This window comes from Podarcis cretensis (genome assembly GCF_951804945.1).
Source record: "Podarcis cretensis genome assembly, chromosome: 12".
In the NCBI taxonomy this organism is placed as follows: domain Eukaryota; kingdom Metazoa; phylum Chordata; class Lepidosauria; order Squamata; family Lacertidae; genus Podarcis; species Podarcis cretensis.
In genome coordinates, this window is record NC_137181.1 from 46,086,420 (window position 1) to 46,109,031 (window position 22,612).

Consider the following 22,612-nt stretch of genomic DNA (forward strand, 5'->3'; position numbering starts at 1 on the left):
CAATAGTCTGCAAATTATTATGATGCTGTATAGTGCAGAAGCCTAACTCTAGGTAGAAAGTATTCTGATTTGGGCTATAATCTGCATGTTGCAGTGCAGTTCTTAGCCTGTGGAAGTTTAAGGTGTGAGATGTTTGCCAAAATGGGCTCAGAGTGAAGGTGCACGAGTCCTCCAGGAAGCCATATATAGAACCTAAATACTCCCTGGTGGGGAGTCTGAAATGTTGAAAGAGTCTGTCATGTTTCCCACATGCGATTATCTGTGCCATTTATATATTGAAAAGGCCAAAAGTTTAGAAAATGGTCATGCAATCTCTCTGTCTGTCTGTTTCTCTGTTTTTCTCTCTCTCCCTCCAGTTGTAGCTTGAGAGCAAGAAAGCTGCCTGACAGTCAAAAATCCTAGAGATCCTTTCGCTGTCACAATATATGAAGGTTATATAACATATATAAAGCAGGTTACGTAAGTGCTGCCCTGTAATGCAGTCAATCAGTCCTATTTTGGAAACTGATTATAATTGGAGTATTAAAGAACATTTCACAAATGCAACTGAGAAAAAACACAGAATTCCAGTGACAGCACTTAATATCAGCAATTTTGAGCTAGTCATATTTTCCTGACTATTAAATGCAGCAGGATTCGCTGTAATATAAAAGCAACCTGAGCACTTTGTATTCATTTTAATTAAGAGCAAAAGCTGGGAGCTTTATAAATCCTAATCTTCTAGAGCAAACCCACACTTGTTTATTTTTTTTTAATAGAATGGTTGTGTGTATATGAAAATGCATGTGTGTTTAAAAGAACTAGTAATCTCAAAACAATGTATATTTTTATCCACTTACCTTTTTCTTACCTCAAATCAGTCAGTTGTGCATACACCAAACAGAGCGCTGCATCTGATCTGGAAACCAATTGCCCAATAGAGATCTGTATTGTCATCATAGCAAATGCGTATTGATTGAATGATCATATATGAATAGATTTTTCCCCCTTTAAATTTATGAATAATCCACAGGATCAAGTCCAGAACATATCTCCTAACGAACAGTTGGCAGTGCCTAACACAGGGAGGCCCAACTTTTCATATGAAGTGGACCGCGAGAGTACTTTGAGGCGGAAACTGCGGGTTGCAGACTGCTTTGTTTTGTGGGGAGGGGAGCATGGACACAATTAGATACTGCTCCCCCTCCCCCGCAGCCCCTGTGCTACCTTCTCAAAGCTGGCTAAGTTCCTATGCCCTTTTAAAATGTGTTTTTTTGGGGGGGCTATCGGGTTGTTGTTTTTATTCTTGTGTATTTTGTGATTTTATATCTTGATTTTATTCTGTGAACTGCCCTGAGACCCCTGGGTATAGGGTGGTATACAAATTCAATTAATAATAATAATAATAATAATAATAAGTGAGATGCCAAGCTTTGGAAAGGAGGCACAAGGTTCTGGCAGGGTCCTAGAGCCCTCTTGCTTCCTTCCCAAAGCTGGGAAAGTGCTAACTAGGCTTTGGGAAGGAGTGGGGGCTCTAGGACCCTGTCAGAGCCTTCATGCCTCCTTCCCAACGCCTAGTGCCTTGCTTACCTGGGTTTGGGAAAGCAATGTGAGGGCTGGGCGGGGGCATCAAATGTTGCTGAGGGTTGCCAAAAAGGGCTCTGAGGGCTGCATGTGACCCTCAGGCCACTCGTTGGACCACCTTTGCTTCCCACCTTGTGAGAGAATAATACCCATTCCAGGCCTTCCTGCCTCTTAATTGATTATTAGGAAGTTCCATGTGCAAATATCACACTCATACCCATTAATGTATGGACAAAAGAGAGGACCAAAAGAGAACTCAAATCCGAATGAAATTGGCATGTCCTGGTTTTTGCATATACAGTGGTACCTTGGTTCTCGAACTTAATCCATTCCAGGAGTCTGTTTGACTCCCAGAACGGTTTGAAAACCAAGGCGTGGCTTCCGATTGACTTCAGGAGCTTCCTGCACTCAAGCGGAAGCTGCGGAAGCCACATCAGATGTTCAGCTTCTAAAAAACGTTCACAAACCGGAACAATTTACGCTGTTTGGGAGCCAATTTGTTCAGGAGCCAAGCCATTCGGGAACCAAGGTACCACTGTACAATCAAATTTAGAAATTATCACTATAATTTAAATAGGAATACATGTATTTCAGCAGTGGGGGACACTATGACCAGGTGAACTGTCTGTGCCTGCTCAGCCAGCTTTCCGGATGCTAACTGCTGATGGGCAACTACATGGCCCCTCTCCCAACTTGCAGATCTGTGATTTTAACTAGGCTTGGAGTAGCCAGCCGTTCAAATAGAGGATTGTAAAGCAGGTAGGGATGGACAGATCAGTCCATTTCAATTGTCCCAGGTTTTGATTTTTTCTAGTCTTAAATTTAGTTCCCCAGATATCTGCAACAATAAAAAAAAAATCCACAGCATTTTGTGCAGATTTCTCCTAATAAACACATGTTTATATGTAATTGCCCCTAATACAAAAAAATTGCAAAATGATTTTTCTTGATCTAATATGTTCTTGTATGCTGCTTTCACTAATGCAGTATATGCATAATTCACTGTATATGCATTATTTGTACAGATTATTTGACTGGAGAACTGCTTTGCAAAATTTGGAGCAGTGTAAATTTTGAATGATGGCTGTGTTTCGATTTGTTTAGTATTTCAGAAGGTGCAGGTTTGGTTGGTTCAGATTGAAATGCAAATTGCATCAAAATTGTCTCCCAACCCTAAAATCAGGGCAGAGGACTACCTTAGCAACTGCTCCATGTTCAAATCTGTTAAAGTGGGGAGCAGTGTTTTGAAAACCCTCATTTATTATGCCACTGTAGCATGCTACTTTAGGTAAATACTGGAATTATTGAAGTAAATCACAGAATCTGTCTTAGAAATACCCCTTCACACGAAGCAATTCATTTAAATTGATTGAATTAGGTTACAAGCACATAAAGAATGAACTGTGTCCTGCTTTCATCAACAATATTCTTTATTTGGACACAATCTTAGGCCCGCCAACTGCTTTAAACTGCATTTAATTTGCCCTCATTATACCCCACATTTCATCTACAACACTCACAAAAGCTTGGTTCTCAAGGACTTTCTTGGACTGGGAAGAGAATGTACCGCTTTTTGTAGGAAAGCCTTAAGGCAAACAAAAGCAAATGGCGAAACCTTCTCTAAATGAAAATGGAGGGGCTAGTCAAAGGAAAGCTGTGAATTTAGGGCACCTTTCTAACTTGTACCTAGTATTTGCTTTCACTGATCTTGGGTTGATGTCAAGTTCACACTGTACTTAGGCCTGTCATGTTGAAGACAATACCTGCAAGAACTAACTTCTCTCTCAAATTGATATCGGTGAAAATTGTATTTAGGGATAAAGGTAAAGGTACCCCTGCCCGTACGGGCCAGTCTTGACAGACTCTAGGGTTGTGCGCTCATCTCACTCTAGAGGCCAGGAGCCAGCGCTGTCCGCAGACACTTCCGGGTCACGTGGCCAGCGTGACGAAGCTGCTCCGGCGAACCGGCACCAGAGCAGCACACGGAACGCCGTTTACCTTCCCACTATAAAGCGATACCTATTTATCTACTTGCATTTAAGGTGCTTTCGAACTGCTAGGTGGGCAGGAGCTGGGACCGAACGACGGGAGCTCACCCCGCCACGGGGATTCGAACCGCCGACCATGCGATCGGCAAGCCCTAGGCGCTGAGGTTTTACCCACAGCGCCACCCGCGTCCCTCATTTAGGGATGCATGCATCTACCTTCATATGTCAGCTATTCAAATATTTGTGGCTAAATTTTCCCAGCATCTCTTTGTTTTCTGAATAAGAGTTTATTTCAGGGGCATTGGAATACTCCTATAGTTAAGGCAAGTAGCAACAATAAGGTCCAGCCATTATTCATTCCGTACCACAATGAACTTTCCACCAGAAGGATGGAGTTGCTTTGAAACCTGGGGTGCTTGGTAGGGCTAAAATGGTCTGGATGGTCTGGTGTTGTATTTGCAAAAAAATGAGAAGGGTTAAGTACAAACTTCCAGCACAGCACCACTTTGCTTAAAAATTGCTCAACGCCAACACCACTTTGCAACAGAAAAGATTTGGGAACTCAGTTGTCTAAAGTGATATTCTGCGTAAATCCCCTTGGAAGCCTATTTTAGAGGGGAAGAGATACTGATTTATACATTCACTGAACTATAAATAAATAAACAAACTATAAATCATTAAGGAAATCTTTCCTACCTAGAATCCATATGTTGCACGTTTTCTTTTTGCCTCTTTAAAATCTGGAAAACTTGCTTTGAATTTTTTAACTACTGGTATGATTATCAATTGTAATGGTGCTAGGAGCCAGAAGCACCATACTCCCTTTTTTTAACCTCAGTACCAGTCTTGCCCCTGTTGCATGAGGAGTCCCCTTTTCCCACTCCATATAACACCGGTCCTGAAAGACCTACATTAGCTCCCAGTACATTTCCGTGCACAATTCAAAGTGTTGGTGCTGACCTTTAAAGCCCTAAATGGCCTTGGCCCAGTAGACCTGAAGGAGTGTCTCCACCCCCATCGTTCAGCCCAGACACTGAGGTCCAGCGCTGAGGACCTTCTGGCAGTTCCCTCCCTGCGAGAAGTGAGGTTACAGGGAACCAGGCAGAAGGCCTTCTCGGTGGTGGCGCCCACCCTGTGAAACACCCTTCTGTCAGATGTCAAGGAAATAAAGAACTATCTGACTTTGAGAAGACATCTGAAGGCAGCCCTGTTTAGGAAAGTTTTTAATGTTTGATGTTTTATCATGTTTTTAGTATTCTGTTGGAAGCAGCCCAGAGTGGCTGGGGAAACCCAGCCAGATCGGCGGGGTCTAATTAATTAGTTAATTAATTACCCAATCCTGTCATTTACAGATTTAAGCAACAAACAAGAGTGCCTGAGGAAACCCAGTCAGATGGGTGGGGTATAAATAATAAAATTATTATTATTATTAGGCATGGGTCAACTCCCAGGAGGATTTCTCTAGCAGTACAGTAATTTGTCAATGAATATACAAATAGTCAAGTTACATCTGAGAGGGAGTGAAAATGACCTGAGAAGATCAAAGATTATGATTCCTCTTTGTGCAAGTGTTGCATATAAGCAGACTACATCCTTTAACAGTTTATTACAAAACTGTGCAGCATCAGGCCTAACCTGGAGACCTGGGTGGCTGTAGTACAGAAAAAGCCAAATTGTCCATGCCAGTTGCTCTATTCATCCCCCCCTCCCCAATTCTTTGCTAGGTGATGGTGAACGTGTTATGAGATCTTTGCAGGAGTGATTCTTTAAAAAATGGAGTCGACTCTATTATGAGCGGAAAGCTTCTGTATGAATGCTCTCTGGGGCAGAATAATACAATTAACAATACTTACCACTGTCAAATTCAATACATATAAAAGGATCACCACTTCCTTTTTAATTTCTTTGACCGTGACATCGGGATGCCTGTCATTGCACAGAATAAGAAATTTATACCTTTGTATGTGGTTCTTCAAGTGGTCCATGTTGACTCTCCAGGTTAGTGTTGAACAGGCTCTGGGTTGCCAAGGCAACAATCTGCTGTCGTCTTGAGATGTTGGAGGGTGCTTAAATGGTAAGATTGCCTTCTGAGAGTGCGTTACTATATTTAACATTTTAGGGCCATTCAGAAAATTATCTTAACTACAAAAGGCTTTGAGCAGGCAGTGGGCTGCTGCAACGTGAAACTTCAGTCAAAGCTGAAATCTCTGGTGTGAAAATAGAGTCCAGAATTTATTCAGAGTAAAGTGGTCAGTGCTGCTTGATTTCTATTGGAGTGTTGTGATTTTTGAATCTTTGTCACATGGTACTTCCTTCAACCAATTCAATATTCCCTTGTGTGTTATAATGTGCTCACTATGTTCCCGCTGTGTTGCATAATAGTTAAGCAAGGCTTCTGTGGCCTAGTTCTTCTTTTGTGTGGCTTAAGTGCAGGGCTTTTAAGCAAAACACATTTATTTGGGTTTTAGGCACTGTTGTTATTCAATCAGCACACGTTGCAAGTGTCAGAGGTTCTTATGAGTATATATAATGTTCGGTTTTGGCCGGGCAGAAATTTCCCTTGAGCTTTTGGCCTGTGTTTACTCCCGAGACAGACGGATGCTGACCAGTCATTCCCACTAATCTTGCAAGTGCCCAACCTGTGATTTGGATTAGCAAGGATCAGGATAGGCAGTATGTGCCATAAAGTAGATATTTAAAATGACACATTTCAGATTTGGCAGGGCTGCAAGGAAGATTATTTTCCGATTATATTTAGTCTCCATCCGCATGGTTTTGCTGTTGGTGTTGCTTTACAACGTGTTTCCTTGCTGCCTGCTGTTTACTTCATATATACAGTATATATATTTGGTTTTTCAGATTAAAATTTTACAGTCACATATTCAACATATAACATAAAAACAAGATTCCAAGGAATCCCTTGGACTTCCCTCCTCTCTTTGGTGGATCCTTTTTTAAAATCATTTTCTCCTGCATCTTTTGTAATCCAAATCTTTTACCTCTCCATTGTAGCCAAAATTCACCATTAAACTACAAGTGATATTGCAATCCTACTTAAAATGTTAACTGTTTACTATGGTCTTTAAGATAAGTTATAAATTTTCCCCATTTCTTCTTAAAATTTTGGTCGTCCTGATTTCTGATTCTTCCGGTCATTTTAGCCATTTCGGCATAATTCATCAACTTGATGTGCCATTCTGTTTACTCCTTATCTGTTCATCACTTTCCGGGGTTTGTCCTCAGAAGCTGCATAGTTGCATTTTTATTTGCTTTCCCTATAAACTTGAACATGGCCATGAATATTTCCGAGGTGAAGTTAAATTTGGATCCAAGGCTGCCATAAAGAATGCTGTAGCCCTGTGACATACACTTCTGTCATGGATCACTTGGGCTTCCTTGACTCCTCTAGTCAGCAAGGATGGGGACCAAGTAAGAATGGGGACGTGACAGACATGCCAATTTTTACTCAGCCCACTGTTTAGTGTTACGTATATCTTGATTTCTCCTGCTCTGGAGGGTAAGACTCAAACCAATGGCTTCAAGTTACAATGCTTGCCAATGAGAAGGTCGGCGGTTCAAATTCCCGCAACGGGGTGAGTTCCCGTTGCTCTATCCCAACTCCTGCCAACCTAGCAGTTCAAAAGCATGCCAGTGCAAGTAGATAAATAGGTACCACCATGGCGGGAAGGTAAACAGAGTTTCCGTGCGCTCTAGTTTCCATCACGGTGTCCCGTTGTGCCAGAAGTGGTTTAGTCATACCAGCCACATGACCCGGAAAGCTTTCTGTGGACAAATGCCAGCTCCTTTGGCCTGAAAGTGAGATGAGCGCCGCAACCCCATAGCTGCCTTTGACTGGACTTAACCGTCCAGGGGTCCTTTACCTTTTCATCTTTTAACTTCAAAATGATTGTGGGCTGCTAGTATACACTTCCGGGTTTGCTGTGTTCGCAACCCGAAGGTAACGTAACCCGACGGTCCACTGTATATATCTTTTGTATTTGTCAACAAGCAAAAATCTCTGCTTAGATGCCAGCCTGTTTTAGCCCAGATTCTTGCATTGTATTGCTAGAATGGAAAATAAAGACCATATTTTGTTCTCTAAGCACACAACTGTATATGGCACTAGCCTTGGCTATATGTAGGACAATTCATATTCTTACAATAGTTAAATAATGCCTACATTTATATATTTCCTGTAACGATTTCTCCAAAATCCTTTATGCACACATAGGCCCCAATCCAGTACTAAGTTAAGGTGCACTTACATCTGTTGAAATGAATTGAATAACGGGCACACTGTTGGATTGCGGAGAAGAATAATAACGACAAATGTTTATGGCTTCAAAATTTCCAGAATGTTTATATCTCTACCTATTCCTGTGTGCTGGGTGCTCATACGATGCAGTCTTTCTTTAAAAAGAAATACTGTTGTATTCTGGGAGACATAATTATTGACAAAGTGTTTTGGTCTGATTATGCCTTTGAAATACGACCACATTGCCAACCATCAATCAGATTATAGCAGTGCCATAGATACAGCTACATTTTTTCTGTGTGTGGGGCGGGTGGGTTAATATTATTGTCTGACAGATGATCATTCATGACTTTTTATAGACAATGTTTTGAAATTCCCAAGCCATTGCCAACCAATCTCGGTTGGCTTCTAGCTCTCGATTTGTTTTAAAATAAAGACCACAGAGCAGTACCGTGCTGTTTGTGAAACACCTATTAAAAAGGGTGGTTCAGAATGGCATGTGTGCTTAATCTGTTTCATATAAATGTGCTGTGAAAGTGCTGGGTCAATATGGATATTGTGCAATCTGTTCTAAACAGCCAGTTGCACAGTAAGTGTAATATGTGGCAGACAGTTATAGATCTCAGGAGTCCTTTCATCAGTGCATGCATCGAATTAATCTGCTCATAAATGCTCATTCAGAGAGTGCCAGAAGATGGTCCTGGTTGGTTGCCATGGCAGATATTATTCTTCATGCTCCTCTGAGAGGTATATTTTTATGAACTGTGAATCTTTTTTCTCAAGTTTATCACAGGAGCAGGCTGTGGTTAGTGTGTGTTTTCTCCACTGACGGACCCACTCCCCTGTCTGATTCTTGCTTTCCTCTGTGTTTCATTATGTTCCCATCAAAATATTTTGAGAGGGGTTTTTTTAACCACTCTTCATTTTATGGAACTCTATTTTTCATTATGAGAAATCCCCCCCTCCACAAAAACGAATGGAAATATTGCCATACACAGCAATGTCTAACCAGAATAGCTAGACATGCCTGCAAAAGAACAAGTTGGAATCTCCTGATAAGCAGATATGTCCGAGCAGAGAGCAAAAAATGTTCAAAGATTTTTTCAGACTGCAGACATTTGCCTTTAACAAAGAGAAAAAAAACATTAGTCCCCTACATGGCTAGAGGATTGAATGAACTGATAATGTTTAATTAATCTTAATCGTTTAAAGGCACGTCACCAAATGCAATATTACATTGGCCTATATGTTGCTGTCCTGTTTTACAAAATGTTTTTGGTCACACACAAAAGTCCGCATGCACTAGATTTTAGTGGGTAGGTATAAAAGGGTTTTTGCTTTGCTTTTCTGGCTGCAGGAACTTGCTCCCAGGCCAGCTTGCCAAAGTACTTTCCGTTGGTGAGGGTGTGCGTTGAGTGTTAATTGCTGCAAGTTGCTGCCAGGAAGAAGGCAAAAGCCATTGTTCTGCCACCTCATTGTGTACATGACTTTTGCTTGAATGCATGCAGTGGCCCTCTCTTGGGCTGTAGCCAAATGTTTAAAGCATATATAGAAGGAGTGAGCTAAAATGACATGTTCCAGAGTGCAGTTGTCTTACAGTGATTCCTAACAGAACATTCTTTTAGCACTTCAACAACAAAATCTCCTGGCCACTTAGGGTGAACCATAACAAACCGTATTAAAAAGACAGAGCTGGGATTTCAGAGGAACAAACAAACCACATTGAAGGAATACGACGAACCAAAGAACCAAGCTTTCCATATTTTCTAACTTCTTTTTCTAACATGTGTTCCATCATCATGGGTTTCAGAATATATATTTTTTTCAGGATTAAATTGGCTTGCATAATAGTGGAGTCTGTATGATTTCATATCTCTCTCTCTCTCTCTCTCTCTCTCTCTCTCTCTCACACACACACACACACACACACACACATGGTTTTTTCCTGTACTGCCTGATAATTATTTCTACAGCTCTTAAATATTGTATTCAGGCGTTTTAGACACAGTGTTGCATATGCTTCCCTTAGTATGGTCCAGTAAACTCAGTGCAGAATCTTTGTTGGTAGAAAGTTTGGCAATTTCAGCCCTTATTCACTTTCTCCTTTCATTTATTTATTGGGGTTTTATACCCACCCTTCACCCTAAGATCCCAGGGTAGGTAACAACAGTTAAATATGTAGCACATTTTCAGAAGTAACAGCTTGCAGAAACTGGAAGTTTCCCATTTGAGCATATATCTATGTGCATTCATTGCAAGGGAAAGTTGTCCATGCAACCGAAAAAGTAAAATAATAATTAGTTGCCGAGCTCTGCAAGGAGATTGAACTAGTATGCTTTTTAAGGAGTGAGGTTATTGCTGTGGAATTGGATTGTCTTTTGCTAATGTTCTGCTATACTGAGGTTCAACAGCATTCATGTAATTAGCAGTTTCATGAATGTGTAAAAGTAAATATCTCCCCAATGCAAATAGCAAGCATGGGGACAAATCCGTCTTGCGATCATAGTGGGGACCCCATGCCAAGGCCTTCACTGGGCCCCCAGGCCTTCCGTTTTATTTTAAAAACTCATTCATGGACCTGAGTGAATGGCATCTCATCTTGTTTGGCCCTGTATTATGTTTGTCTTAAATTTGTTTTAATCTGCTAGAGGCTGAGAGGCAAGGGAAAAACATATTTAAAGAAAATATCCAGCATAAAGCACTTGGAAGTCCTGCTGACTTCAGTGAAAGAGATTTCAGCACGTTGAACTCAATGGTATTGGAAGCACTTAACTTGCTTCCATTATGCTATGAGTAAATATAATTTTTAAAATATTTTTGGCTGAGATATCTTCACTGTCGAGCTGTGAATGGCTGCTCCATCCTAAGCCACGATAGCCAGAATTTTAGTAGAAAGGGAATTGCTTTAGTGAAGGGAATTGAATGCCTTTCTTCTTTCCACACTTACAGCTGTAGTAGACTAAGTCAAGACCTTTTTGTATAATGGGCTTTGTCAATATGCAGGTAGTAACGTCAGAAGTCTGGAGGATAAACTAAGCTCTCGGTTTTAAAAAAGATTTTATTATCACAGACAAATCCTCCTCGAGGCGCTGCATGAAAAGGCACAGCAGACAAACTCCTTAGAGCTTGGAACATCCTAAGTAACTTGTTTTTCCCTTTCCCACCATAAGTCAGTTATTCAGTAACAGCCAAAAAGAAGGATGAAAAAGCCTGGCACCTTGCAGCCTGACACAGCTAGTCTTCCGGAATTAATTTTCTTCGATTGTCCTATTCACAGATGAAACCCCACCATTAAATGAGATTTAATTACATTCAGGCATAGACCGGGGCCTGTGATTTCTATCAGCTCTTGAGTGGCGTGCCGTTGTGCGAGGAGCCATTGCTCAGGAAATGCCATCTGCCTTCCAGCACCTTTTGCTGTGGGGTCGTCTGTCAATTGGGATGTGCCATATTCACAGCAAGCGGCCTTGCCTTCCACAGCGTATTAACTCGCCGGCCCACATTTTGCTAATGCTAGATTGTCTTGGGGCGGGGAGAGGGGATGTCATGGCGAAGCTTCCCGCTGTTGAAAACAGCAAGGAAGACTGTTTGCTTCGCATCCGCATGGTAATAGACATCTTCCTGATCTTTATAGGAAGGGGGGAAGACTAGGGCACACGCACAGAAGAATCCAGGTACCACCAATTTAAGCATTATTGTCTTGCAGTGAAGTGGGAAAGAGCTGAGAGCCTGGAGGAGAGCAGCTACCAGTTGCAATAGATTGTCCCAAGATAGACGAATGCAGTGTAAGACAGCACCATACATAACTTATGGTTACATAAGCCCAGAAACTGAGGTCCAGCTCCGAGGGCCTTCTGGAGGTTCCCTCACTGCGAGAAGTGAAGCTACAGGGAACCAGGCAGAGGGCCTTCTTGGTGGTGGCGCCCGCCCTGTGGAACGCCCTCCCATCAGATGTCAAAGAAATAAACAACTATCTGACTTTTAGAAGACATCTGAAGGCAGCCCTGTTTAGGGAAGTTTTTAATGTTTGATCTTTTATCACTTTTATTATTATTATTATTATTATTATTATTATTATTATTATTAATATTCTGTTGGGAGCTGCCCAGATGGGCAGAGTATAAATAAATTGTTGTTGTTGTTGTTGTTACAGTAGTTTCCAAATGTTTTTTGGGGGGTTCACTGTACCTTGGTTTCGTAAACTGCCCCCTGCTTTACAAAGTGGATTGTTCAGAATATCTGTTTGAACAACCCACTAAGGAAGATATCAATAACCATTAATTGCACATTTATTCTGAAGCCAATGAAAACTAGTTTAGTTCCACAAAATTGATGAACTTGATGCAGTGATACCAGCTTTTCAAAGTAGTCATTTACACCTCCAGCCCCACCTCTCCCCAGTCACCTCCTTGCTTCTTAGCGCCCCTCTAGGTAATCCCCCCCCCACAGGGGATGGTACCACCCACTTTGCACACCACTGATCTAGTAGATTTTGCATGAGTGGTATTTTGATGAGCTAAATACCACCAAGTAGGACCTATAACAAAAAGTGGCAGGGTAGAGCACTCCTGGTCAGGATACATCCCCCTTCCATCTAGTGTTCCATTTGCCACCCAACAAAAGAAAAACACAACCTGCCAACTATTGAGGATATTCCGCTTCTTTCTAAACATCCCCCACCCTGCTTCTGCAAATCCTGTGGTTCTACCAAGCCACTTCTCCCTTGTGGGTGGTTTCATTTTGGCCAGTTAAGGAACCACTTTCAGGAGAATGAGCTTCACTATTAGTATACATTCTATTCTTTGGGAGAAGAAAGGGCTAAGGAGCAAACCCTGCAGAAATTTGGAGTGGAGTCCCTAAGATGGTTGGCTATCGCCTTGTATGCCTCCTTCCAACAACTCCTGCAGCTAAGCTAGCGCCAAATATGTTGCTCTGCTTTCCTTTAGACCACCTCAGTGAGGCTGAGCAGTGGATATTGTCGTCTGGGCAACCCAGGACCTTCAGACACACTGCCCAGGCTTGCACCCAGGAGAGGTCACTTTGGTGCTGCTAATGCAGCAAAAACAACGCAGGAGGCAGCACTTACGAGTTAACGATCTTTGCAGCCACAGCAGGCGCCGTGATTCTCCAGCGGTTTGATTTCACTCCTGGAGGTGCACTTCATTGTGTCTCAAGACCGATGAATGCCAGCCAATTTGTATATAGGATTTACTCTTAGATCCTGACTTAGATCCACCAAGGAACTCAAGGCAGTGTAGGCGGTGTCTCCCCTCCCTCATTTTATCCTCATAACCCCCCTGTATGGTGGTCCCAAACTCATATCTGGAGCTGCACAGCTGAACCTGCATCTCCCGGTCCTAATTCAATACTCTCTAACTGCTACACCACCCCCAGATATCCGAAACCGCTCCTAGTTTTGATATGTAAACCAGATTACTTCCCCATTCATTCTTTGAATACAGTTTTTATCAAGTGCTATTACCTTTGTGTGATTTATCTCAGGCTTTTAAGCAAGGAATACCCCCCCTTTTTTGTTAGCATCTCTATTGTAGCATTTTTAAGGTCACTTCTCATTACCATAGAAAGTGCTTCTTTTGAGAGTGTGATGCTTACGAGTTTTACTTGGATTGTTGGGGAAAGGGAGTACAGCTTTGGCGCTTTTTTTGCTCTTCTCAAGGATCTATCTTGTTTACTGCCATTGAATCCTCTCGGCAAAGCTCAAAGTGGAGCTCTCTTTGAGCAGTCAAAGGTCTGGTTGTTTTCACTGCCAGAGTGTTCCCATCTGACCACTCGGTGGCATGCTGTGAAATGTTTGCAAAGCTCTTTGGGGCCAAAGTTGCCCACATCAAATTTGACACCATATGCGAAGCAGGTCAGAGAAGGGTCCTTGGAGCACCGAGTGTTCAGCGCTTCAGGGATCAGTTTCACTTGTGGCCTGAGGATGTGGCCAGAGTACTTTCAGGGTGAGGTTCATGTGCCTTTTTGATCTTGGGCCATTCTACCTTGTAGAAACTAGTCAAAGAGGATTCGCTGGGTTGGTCTAGGGCAGCGGTTCTCAACCTGTGGGTCCCCAGATGTTGTTGGACTACAACTCCCATCATCCCTGAGCTCTGGCCTTGCTAGCTAGGGATGATGGGAGTTGTAGTCCAACAACATCTGGGGACCCACAGTTGAGAACCGCTGGTCTAGGGGGTGGGTAATGCTTTGCTGCAGAAGGGGATGATGACCACCACCAGGGCTGGGAAAATATGCAAAAGGAGCATACAGTATGCTTAGGGCATCGAGGGGACGGGAACACCACAGAAAATTCCCGTTGCTGGATTTTTAACATTAACGGTCACAAATGGCTCGGCCGAGTATTCATTTTCTCAGCTGAAGTATATTAAAAATCCCAACAGAGCAGGACAGGCAGGATGCCTTATCTCGACTAAGTATTGTATATAAGCAGATGCATTACGTAATATTAGTTTTGAGGATCCGATCAAAGACTTTGCAGTTAGAAAAAAAATAGGAGAAAGAAATTCAAATATAAATAAAGTGGAAGTATACAAAAATAAACGTGATTTTCCAGCTTACCGGAAGAATAAGAAATCAAGATAACAAACTTTTTGTAAAAGAATGGAAATGGTTTATTGAATATTTACAGATAAATTGCGAACAGATAAAAACATTAGCAGGGTTATTGTAATAACCTGCAGTTTTGTAAGAGTATATATTTACAGTAGATAATTAAATGAGCAAGTGAAATGAATTTGAATATGCAGAAGATATTAAATAATAAATGTAAGGAACCGCAGAATGAGGGGGAAGGAAGTCAAATTTTGAAATTGATTGTAAAACTAATGAAATGTATAAATTTGAAAAGAATGAATGAATGGATAAATAAATAAATAAATAAACCATACAAAAGGACTGCTCATCCATCAAAAAATAACAATATAGCCTACGATATCACCTTTACCACATGTGTGCCCATTCAGCCACTTTGATTGGCAGAATTGGCACTACGACAGATGCCACTTAAAATACCTTTTCCGCATTTGTAAGAACTCTGTTTAGTGTGGCAGCGTCTAAACTTTGGAACTCCCCATCTTTTGAGATCAAGCTGGCACCTTCACTGTATTCTTTCTGGTGCCCACTGAAAACATTCTTATTTAGACACTTAGAAGGTTGAGGTGATGTTCATCTGTTTTGGTATTTTAACTTTTGTACGTTTTAAAGTATAGATGTGAATTTTTCTTGATTTTGCTGCTTTATCTTTTGTTATCAGCTTTGAAGATTTTTATAGTCAATTATTTACAAAATTCATTTGTTTAATAAATGAAGAATCATAAAACAGTTTACGCAGTTTCCAAGATTTGTGCTGTATATAGTGAGCACAGCAGAACAGAATACCTCTTCTGATTCTACATTTGCCATAAATTGCAGCACAATAACTTGAGCAAATTGCTTCGGGATAAACGATTTAGTCCAAGTCTGATGGGTCATGAATTCAATAGTATTTTGTATTCTGCCTTCTTCTGATAGTTTTACTATTAATTAATGTAGCAGTGGCTTCTTCTTTTTTAAGGGCTAACTAAATGGAGCAGCAAAGCTGCCTAAAGGAGAATTTGAATGCCATCATTCAGCTCTGGAGATTTCTGTTACAGGGACCGCACAACATTGTGCAACAGGAACAGAATTAAACTTGCTAATAGTTGATCTGGAAGTGTAGCTTCATCGTTTTGTCGTTTTGAATATATTTTACATTTAAAAGATACACAGAATGCGTCCAGTGGTTTGCTGGAGCCATGGCCCTTCCTTCTGCCCAAAAGACTTTCCTTGCCATTTTAGAAGCACAGCACAGAACTCTCCTTTCCAGCAACAAGCATGACAAAACAGTTCTGTGGTTCCATAATTTGGTGGTGGTTTTCAATATATAAAATCCCATATCAGACTCGGTGCACTTCTTCCTTCCTTCCTTCCTTCCTTCCTTCCTTCCTTCCTTCCTTCCTTCCTTTCCCAGTTAATTTTTATTGCTTTTCAAAAAATTTAACAAATTAACATCAAATTATTTCAAATTTAATACAAATTTAAAAGTTGATCTCCCATCCTGCTACATTGATGTTTCTGTTCCCTTCCTTACTTGCTGCTCAATGTTGCATACATTTCCTAACTCCATTGCAAATAACCTCCTTGTAACCTCACTTTTCACGGTAAGGGAACTTCCAGAAGGCCCTCAGAGCTGGATCTTAGTGTCTGGGCTGAATGACGGGGGTGGAGACGCTCCTTCAGGTATACAGGACTGAGGCTGTTTAGGGCTTTAAAGGTCATCACAACACTTTGAATTGATCAACTGGATGGGGTTCATTCAAACCTTCAGGCCCACTGTGTTTGCTTAACTTCCCTCATTTTTCTGCCTTTTTTCTTTCAGCAAATGAAGTTGGTGGCAGAGTCCCTGAAAGAACAAGCAAACTAGGATGCTAAACTGAGCAGCTGTGGAAGGCTATAGACTACACGAGAATTAACAGCAAGACATGCATGGTATTTGTACTACATTCTAGCACTCCATAATATAGCATTACCTATCCTTATTCACCACTAAAAGTCTCATTGAAAGAATATGATTATTTATTTTCCCCCTCCGCATACGCTGCCTGTGCCAGCTCTGGTTTACCATCTAAATAGCACCAATGTGAGGCAGCAGTACTTAATGCACAGCTTCATATCCCCCAAAGCAGTTGAGCAATTGCATCCTTCTGCTAGAATATCTAGTCATCATTATTTTCTGTAAGCGGCTTATTAGATGGTTCCCTGCATTTATGAAGGAATTAATCCAAGTCTTGTTTACTGTAAAATGTGATGTATAAATCTGTCCTATAGGACCAATCCAGCCCAAGGTTTTGGATCTTTTTAAAGAAAAAAAAATGTGTACTGTAAAATGTATGAGACTGAGTATTACAATATTTTAAGCTTAAAACCTGTGCCTTGTCAAGTTATTAATTTTAAGGAGCTGGGCAGGGAAGAATTCAGCATGCAGCAAAGCTCACTCAAAGTGATGCATCCTCACTGAGATGTACAAATTTAACCCTGCTTGTATATTCTTTCTGCTCATCATTCACTTCCATTTTGCTGGGTCATGAGATATAGGATGTATTATACAATGGTTTTATCTGACCAGCAGGAGAGCCATTAAAAATATCTAATCATTGTGCATCTAATTTTTCCTGTGTGTACCAAGATCTTTCTTTGTGGCTTTCAGGCTTTCAATTTTGAGAACTTTTAACCCAAGATCCTCACATTGACATGGCATGAGGCCAGCGATTGTTTTCTAGTGTGTAGGTGTGGCCTGCCCTAGAGGCGAAACTTCCTTCTCTGGAAAACCTTTTGAAGTCTAGATAAGACTCTAGTTCAATACTGTAGCTACTAAGACTGTTGGACTTCTTATATAGTAACATCTGGTATTAACAATGGTGCAGATCAAAGTCCAGCATGCACGCCAACTTTCTCCTAGCACTGCGGTCACAACCCAGACAGAAGTAAATTGTCTGGGTTCAGGGCTTGTTTATTGTTTTACAATGGAGTAGTCACAAGGCTTGTTTACTGGGCTTCCCAACTAAACAGCAGTTGGGAAATCATTTTGATAGCTCAATCTCTTTTGTTTTGCAGATGCATTGAACCACAAAGTGTTATAGTCATACCTTTTGTTACTTTCAGCCAGGAGCATGGTGGCGTCTGCCCCTCCATAATAACCTAGGTGCCTTCATCAGGTGTTCAGCTTTAATTAAACAGACAGATGCAACCAAAATTTCTACAGACATACATAATTTTATTTGTATGCCTCCTTTTTACCATGCTCAGGGAGGCTTACAACGTAAAACAAATGCATAGCTGCAACATAACAAAAGCAGCTATAAACAATAAAAAGTATTTTATAAAATACACAGCCCAGTATTTCCAGCAAGAAAATCTGCTTTTGCCATCTGGTGTTCTGACAAAACATAGGATGACCAGCAAGCCTGAGGCCACTTTTAGAGTAGTTAAATGAAACTAACTATCTGCCAGCTGAGCCAAACTAAATGGTCACACTTCCACCATTCAGGCACTTCTGTTGACCTCTAGGCTTTGCCTCACTTGTACTGCTAGTTAAAATGAGCCTAATAAAACCAGTTGAAGAGGGTGTTTAACATGCTGTGCAGTTGCACTAATAATAATAATAATAATAATAATAATAATAATAATAAATTTCAGTATTCTGTATTCCAGCATTCAGTGTATTGTAGTCCAAAGTCATCCAGTTGGTTAGAGCATGGTGATGTTAATGGCAAGGTTGCAGGTTCGAGCCCCATATGGGACAGCTATGTGTTCCTGCCTTGCAGGGGTTTGGACTAGATGATCCTCAGGGTCCCTTCCAACTCTGCAACTCAACCATGAGAGAACAGAAAGTGGCCTTTCATGGTTTTTGAGAATTGCCCTTCTTTACAGCCAGGCAACTTTTCTCAACCATGGTTCTTGGTAAACTTTGAAGGGCAAGAGCTCAGCAGAACATGCCCCCTGGCCATTCCGCCATAGTGTGCGTCCACCCCCACTCCTAAAAACAGCAAGAGAGCTATGTTGCATCATTATTGAGAGAAAATCAGCCATATGTATGCAGTGTTCTGCCCAATTTATTAGGATCAGCTGGCAGGCTGCGGAAAAGCAAACCGACATGGGGCAGTAGAATGGTTAGCAAGTAGGGTTTTAGCTTGGGAGACTTGGGCTCACTTCCCTGAAATCTTCTGGCTGCAGGAGTCCAACTTGGGAACCCATTAAGCTTTAGATACGTATCTACAGGCAGCTGAAATACAGCTCCTAGCTTTAATTAGGTAAAAAGATAAGAATCCAACTTGCAAAGAGGCACTGAAGACTTTTGCTGCCCAAGGCAAAGGGCGAGAGGGCATCTTCCCTTCCCCATCCACTAACACAACCTGCCTAGACTGGCAGTTAATACATCAGCCCTGGTGATGATGGGGGACTTTGGCAGCCATGTAATTGGTACATAAATGAAAAAGTGTCCCCCAGTGAAGCAGCAAGCTATGCAAGCACAGAGCATTAGACTAATAGTTTGAAGTAGGAACCCATCAATGAAAAGTACTGCCTACCCGCCATGTCATTATTTTGCTCATTCTGTTTTCCTCTGCCATCACAAAAAACAGTAAAACTTGGAAGCCCCATTTCTACCTCATTTGCTTGCCAGAGCAGATGAAAAAAAGGCCCAGATCTGTGGTTCCTTCACATTCCTCCTCCACTGTATCACTGGTCAGGAAGCATTATCTCCCTGGTAAAATTGTGCGTATCAAACAAATAATACTACATTTAGACATGAAACACTGTGCGGAAAAGAGAAACCTCCTTTATAATGTCCTCTACATTCCTGCCAACCTAGCAGTTTGAAAGCACGTCAAAGTGCAAGTAGATAAATAGGTACCGCTCCAGCGGGAAGGTAAACGGTGTTTCCGTGCGCTGCTCTGGTTCGCCAGAAGCGGCTTAGTCATGCTGGCCACATGACCCGGAAGCTGTACACCGGCTCCCTTGGCCAATAAAGTGAGATGAGCGCCGCAACCCCAGAGTCGGTCACGACTGGACCTAATGGTCAGGGGTCCCTTTACTTTTACATTTGTGCTTTCAAACGAAAACTTAATATAAACCGTATTTTCTCCTTGCAATCAATGCACGATTTGGAGTTGCACATCTGGAGGGGGCTGGATAAAACCAAGGTCAAATTTAGCAGAAGTTAATACGTAAGGGCAGCGCAAATCCATATTATGCCCACTTTAAAGCTTAAGCAGAGGTCAAAGGAGCAAATACATTAGGATAATATTACGCAAGCTGCAATTATCAGAAATGCACATGGACAGGAAATCGGGAACCTGATCAATCACCTTGACATAAATTCAACTTGGTCCATTTCAGTGGAGCGTTATGCATCATCAGAAATACAATTTGTTGCATTTTCTACAATCTGAACACAGGCACAATTAGTTCTGTGGATTTCATGTTTTTGAAAATGTAGATAGTCACAGCAGTGATAATTATTAATGTGATAATTAACAATGCGATAATTATCGGGGGAGGGGGCGGGGGGCCGAGAGAAAGTTTAACCTTTTCCTTGCCGGTTGTGTAGCCCTGATGGAAAACACAAGTTTGAAGCTATTTGCATTCAAAAGAAACTCCTAGTAGGTACTAGCATGGGATTTCCTCCCGAAACCATAATGGACCTACCACAAGGAATGTCAACATGGTGCCTTGCAGAAGTTGTTGATCCCATCAGCTTCAGTAAGCATACCCAAGGATCAGGAATGAAGGCAGCTGTAGATCGCCAAAACCATGTTGGCTATCCGTGACAAATTCAGGAGGACTGCAACAGGGGAGGAGCAGGAGAGGAAAGGATTAAACTCCCTTTCCCTGTGTCAAGGGCCAGGAGTCAACTTTGCCTGCTGAACAGCAGCCTGAAGGGGGAGAAGGCAGAGTGACTCCACCTGCAGCTGATCAGCCTTCAAAGACTCAGATGAGAAGGCACTGATGAGAACCAACTGGCTTCAGCCTTCTTAAGCAGAGCTTCCAGCAGCAGTCAGATGCTGGCAACAATGCTTGGAGTTTCTGGCCTGATCTTGCTACTTCCTGCTCGTCTTGACCCCAAGATCATCGGATTCCCTGACCCCTGGACCATTAGACCACATGGATTGCTGTTCACCCGCTCCTAGGACTGGACCTGACTTTGGATGCTGACTCTGTCTCCAGGCAAGAACACCTCAGAGACTCTTCTGGTTGGCTGGCCTCCAGCTCCTCTGAGCTCTGCAATCCTGGTACGTTTTGGCCCTTTCTTCAGCAGTTGCATTTTGAGATAAATGCATGCGCGCGCACACACCTCCCCACATACTCACTTTCAGTTGTTGGTTTTATCTTCAGGGTGCAGAAGAGAAGCAGCCCCTAATTTTGAGGCACCACCCCCATTCCATCTTCAGTGGAAAACCCTTTTGACTTTTCCTTTCCCCGAGGCCACCTGCCTAATCTGCACTATTTCACTTTTCCATCTAAAACCCAACTTAATGCAAAACTTTGTATTGTTATGTTCTACAATGATAGGATTTTTGTTTTCCGAGGAGCTTTAGTTATTTTAACCAAGGCAGGGGAGATGGTTGGGATGGCAGTATAAAACAAGTTAACTGTTGATATTTAAGCTTAAAGTTCCCAGTGAATCCTAACCGTATATGAGCAATCTCTCTCATACACTGGTGTAATCAGGTTACAAGGTAGAACTGGCGATCGTAATGCCATAGCAGCAATGGTTACAGTCCTTTATATACAGTGGTACCTCAGTTTTTGAACATAATCTGTTCTGGAAGACTGTTTGAGTTCCGAATCATTCAAAAACTCAATATGGAAGCCTCAAAACAGAAGCCACGTTTCATGTTAGACTTCCGAGGCGCGTTCGAAAACCGAAGCATTTACTTCCGGGTTTACAACATTCGAAAACCAAGATGTTCATCAACAGAGACGTTTGAAAACTGAGATGCCACTGTATATACATGCAAATTTATGTATATCGGCCACTTGGATTCATTAAAACAATTGGGGGGGGGGTCACATTGAAAAGAGGAAGTGGAGACCAGAGTAAAAAAGCCAATGACCTAGAGATATGAGAAAAAAATGGCATTTTTACCCTTCTCCATGATTGTAGCTAGCACTGATAGAAGGCAAAACAGTGAATATTGAGGAGTGGGGTTTTTTTTTGGGGGGGGGGGTTCATTCATGCATTTTAAACAGCCTCAGGATTGGGAGGGGGGGAATCTTTAGCAGCAGCCAGAAGCATATCCATGCTTGCAAAATATAAGATACAGTAATATTAGCTGTCAATTTATTGATTAAGCCCACAAACTTCACATTAAAATATTATACACTGTACAGAAACAGAATACAAATTCATCAAATATCTCTGTTAGCAGCCAGGAAAACATGACATTGATTTTCACTGGTGGCTTCATTACTCTCAACACGAATTTAGCTAGTTTGTGTCATAAACTTTATATTCAAAGGTGGTGAAAAATAACATTCAGAGTTATAGTAGCCAGGATACCAAATTACTAATAGATTATTTGATTAAATTGTATTGTTTTGTAGAATGCAATTTTGTGTGTTTGTGTATGAGGTCTGTTGACTGCATTAATGAACTGATTCATATCAACTATTTTGCCCCAACCTTCATCTGCACATAGAATTTTCAAGGGGACTGACAGAAATTACATGAATCTAGAGCTTTCATTGGAGTTTTTCCTGGAAAGCGCCCTTTACCAGAGGCCATTTTATGAAAAAGCATTTTAAAGCAGCATCTCTTCAGCTGGTGAAGCTGCGCTGAATATTTTATTCTAAGCCATTTCAGATGACTTGACCCAGGGGCAGGGAAGCAGAGAGAGAGAGAGACGCAAACTCTGTGTGCAGTTCTCACCCGTATGCAGAGAGTAGTTTTGGACTGTAGTCAAATCTGGATTGCAAGCCCAAAGGCGGAAAATTGCAGTATGGTTTGAGGCAGCTAACAGACTACTCAGCATCCTTCCAAGCTCTTTCCTAATAAAGTAAATTTGTTTCTGTTAACTCTGGACTGGCAGGTGGTTTCAAAAAGGTTGTGATCAACGAAACTTTGATTAATCCACGATACCCAGCCCTTTTATTTTCAAATATAAGGACGGGGGTGTGTGTGGAAGAGATGGGACTTGCAGACATCTCAGGATGTCAAATCTGTTGCTCTTCTGACCACGTCTGTCTAAGTGCCCCCCACAACCTGACCAAG

At 41.7% G+C, this 22,612-nt stretch overlaps 1 protein-coding gene across 4 annotated transcripts in view; it reads left to right on the plus strand.

Annotated features, from left to right (window-relative positions):
* ANO10 (anoctamin 10) overlaps window positions 1–22,612 on the plus strand; it is a 102,248-nt gene that overhangs the window by 75,613 nt on the left and 4,023 nt on the right. For 2 of the 4 annotated variants that reach the window (XM_079947297.1, XM_079947298.1), the window contains exon 13: window positions 16,220–17,006. In XM_079947297.1, the coding sequence (XP_079803423.1) occupies window positions 16,220–16,264 (45 nt within the window). In that variant the 3' untranslated portion in view covers window positions 16,265–17,006. Of the gene's footprint in view, window positions 1–16,219; window positions 17,007–17,454; window positions 17,592–22,612 lie in introns of those variants that run through there. The other 2 variants (XR_013831982.1, XR_013831981.1) reach the window with 2 other exon arrangements.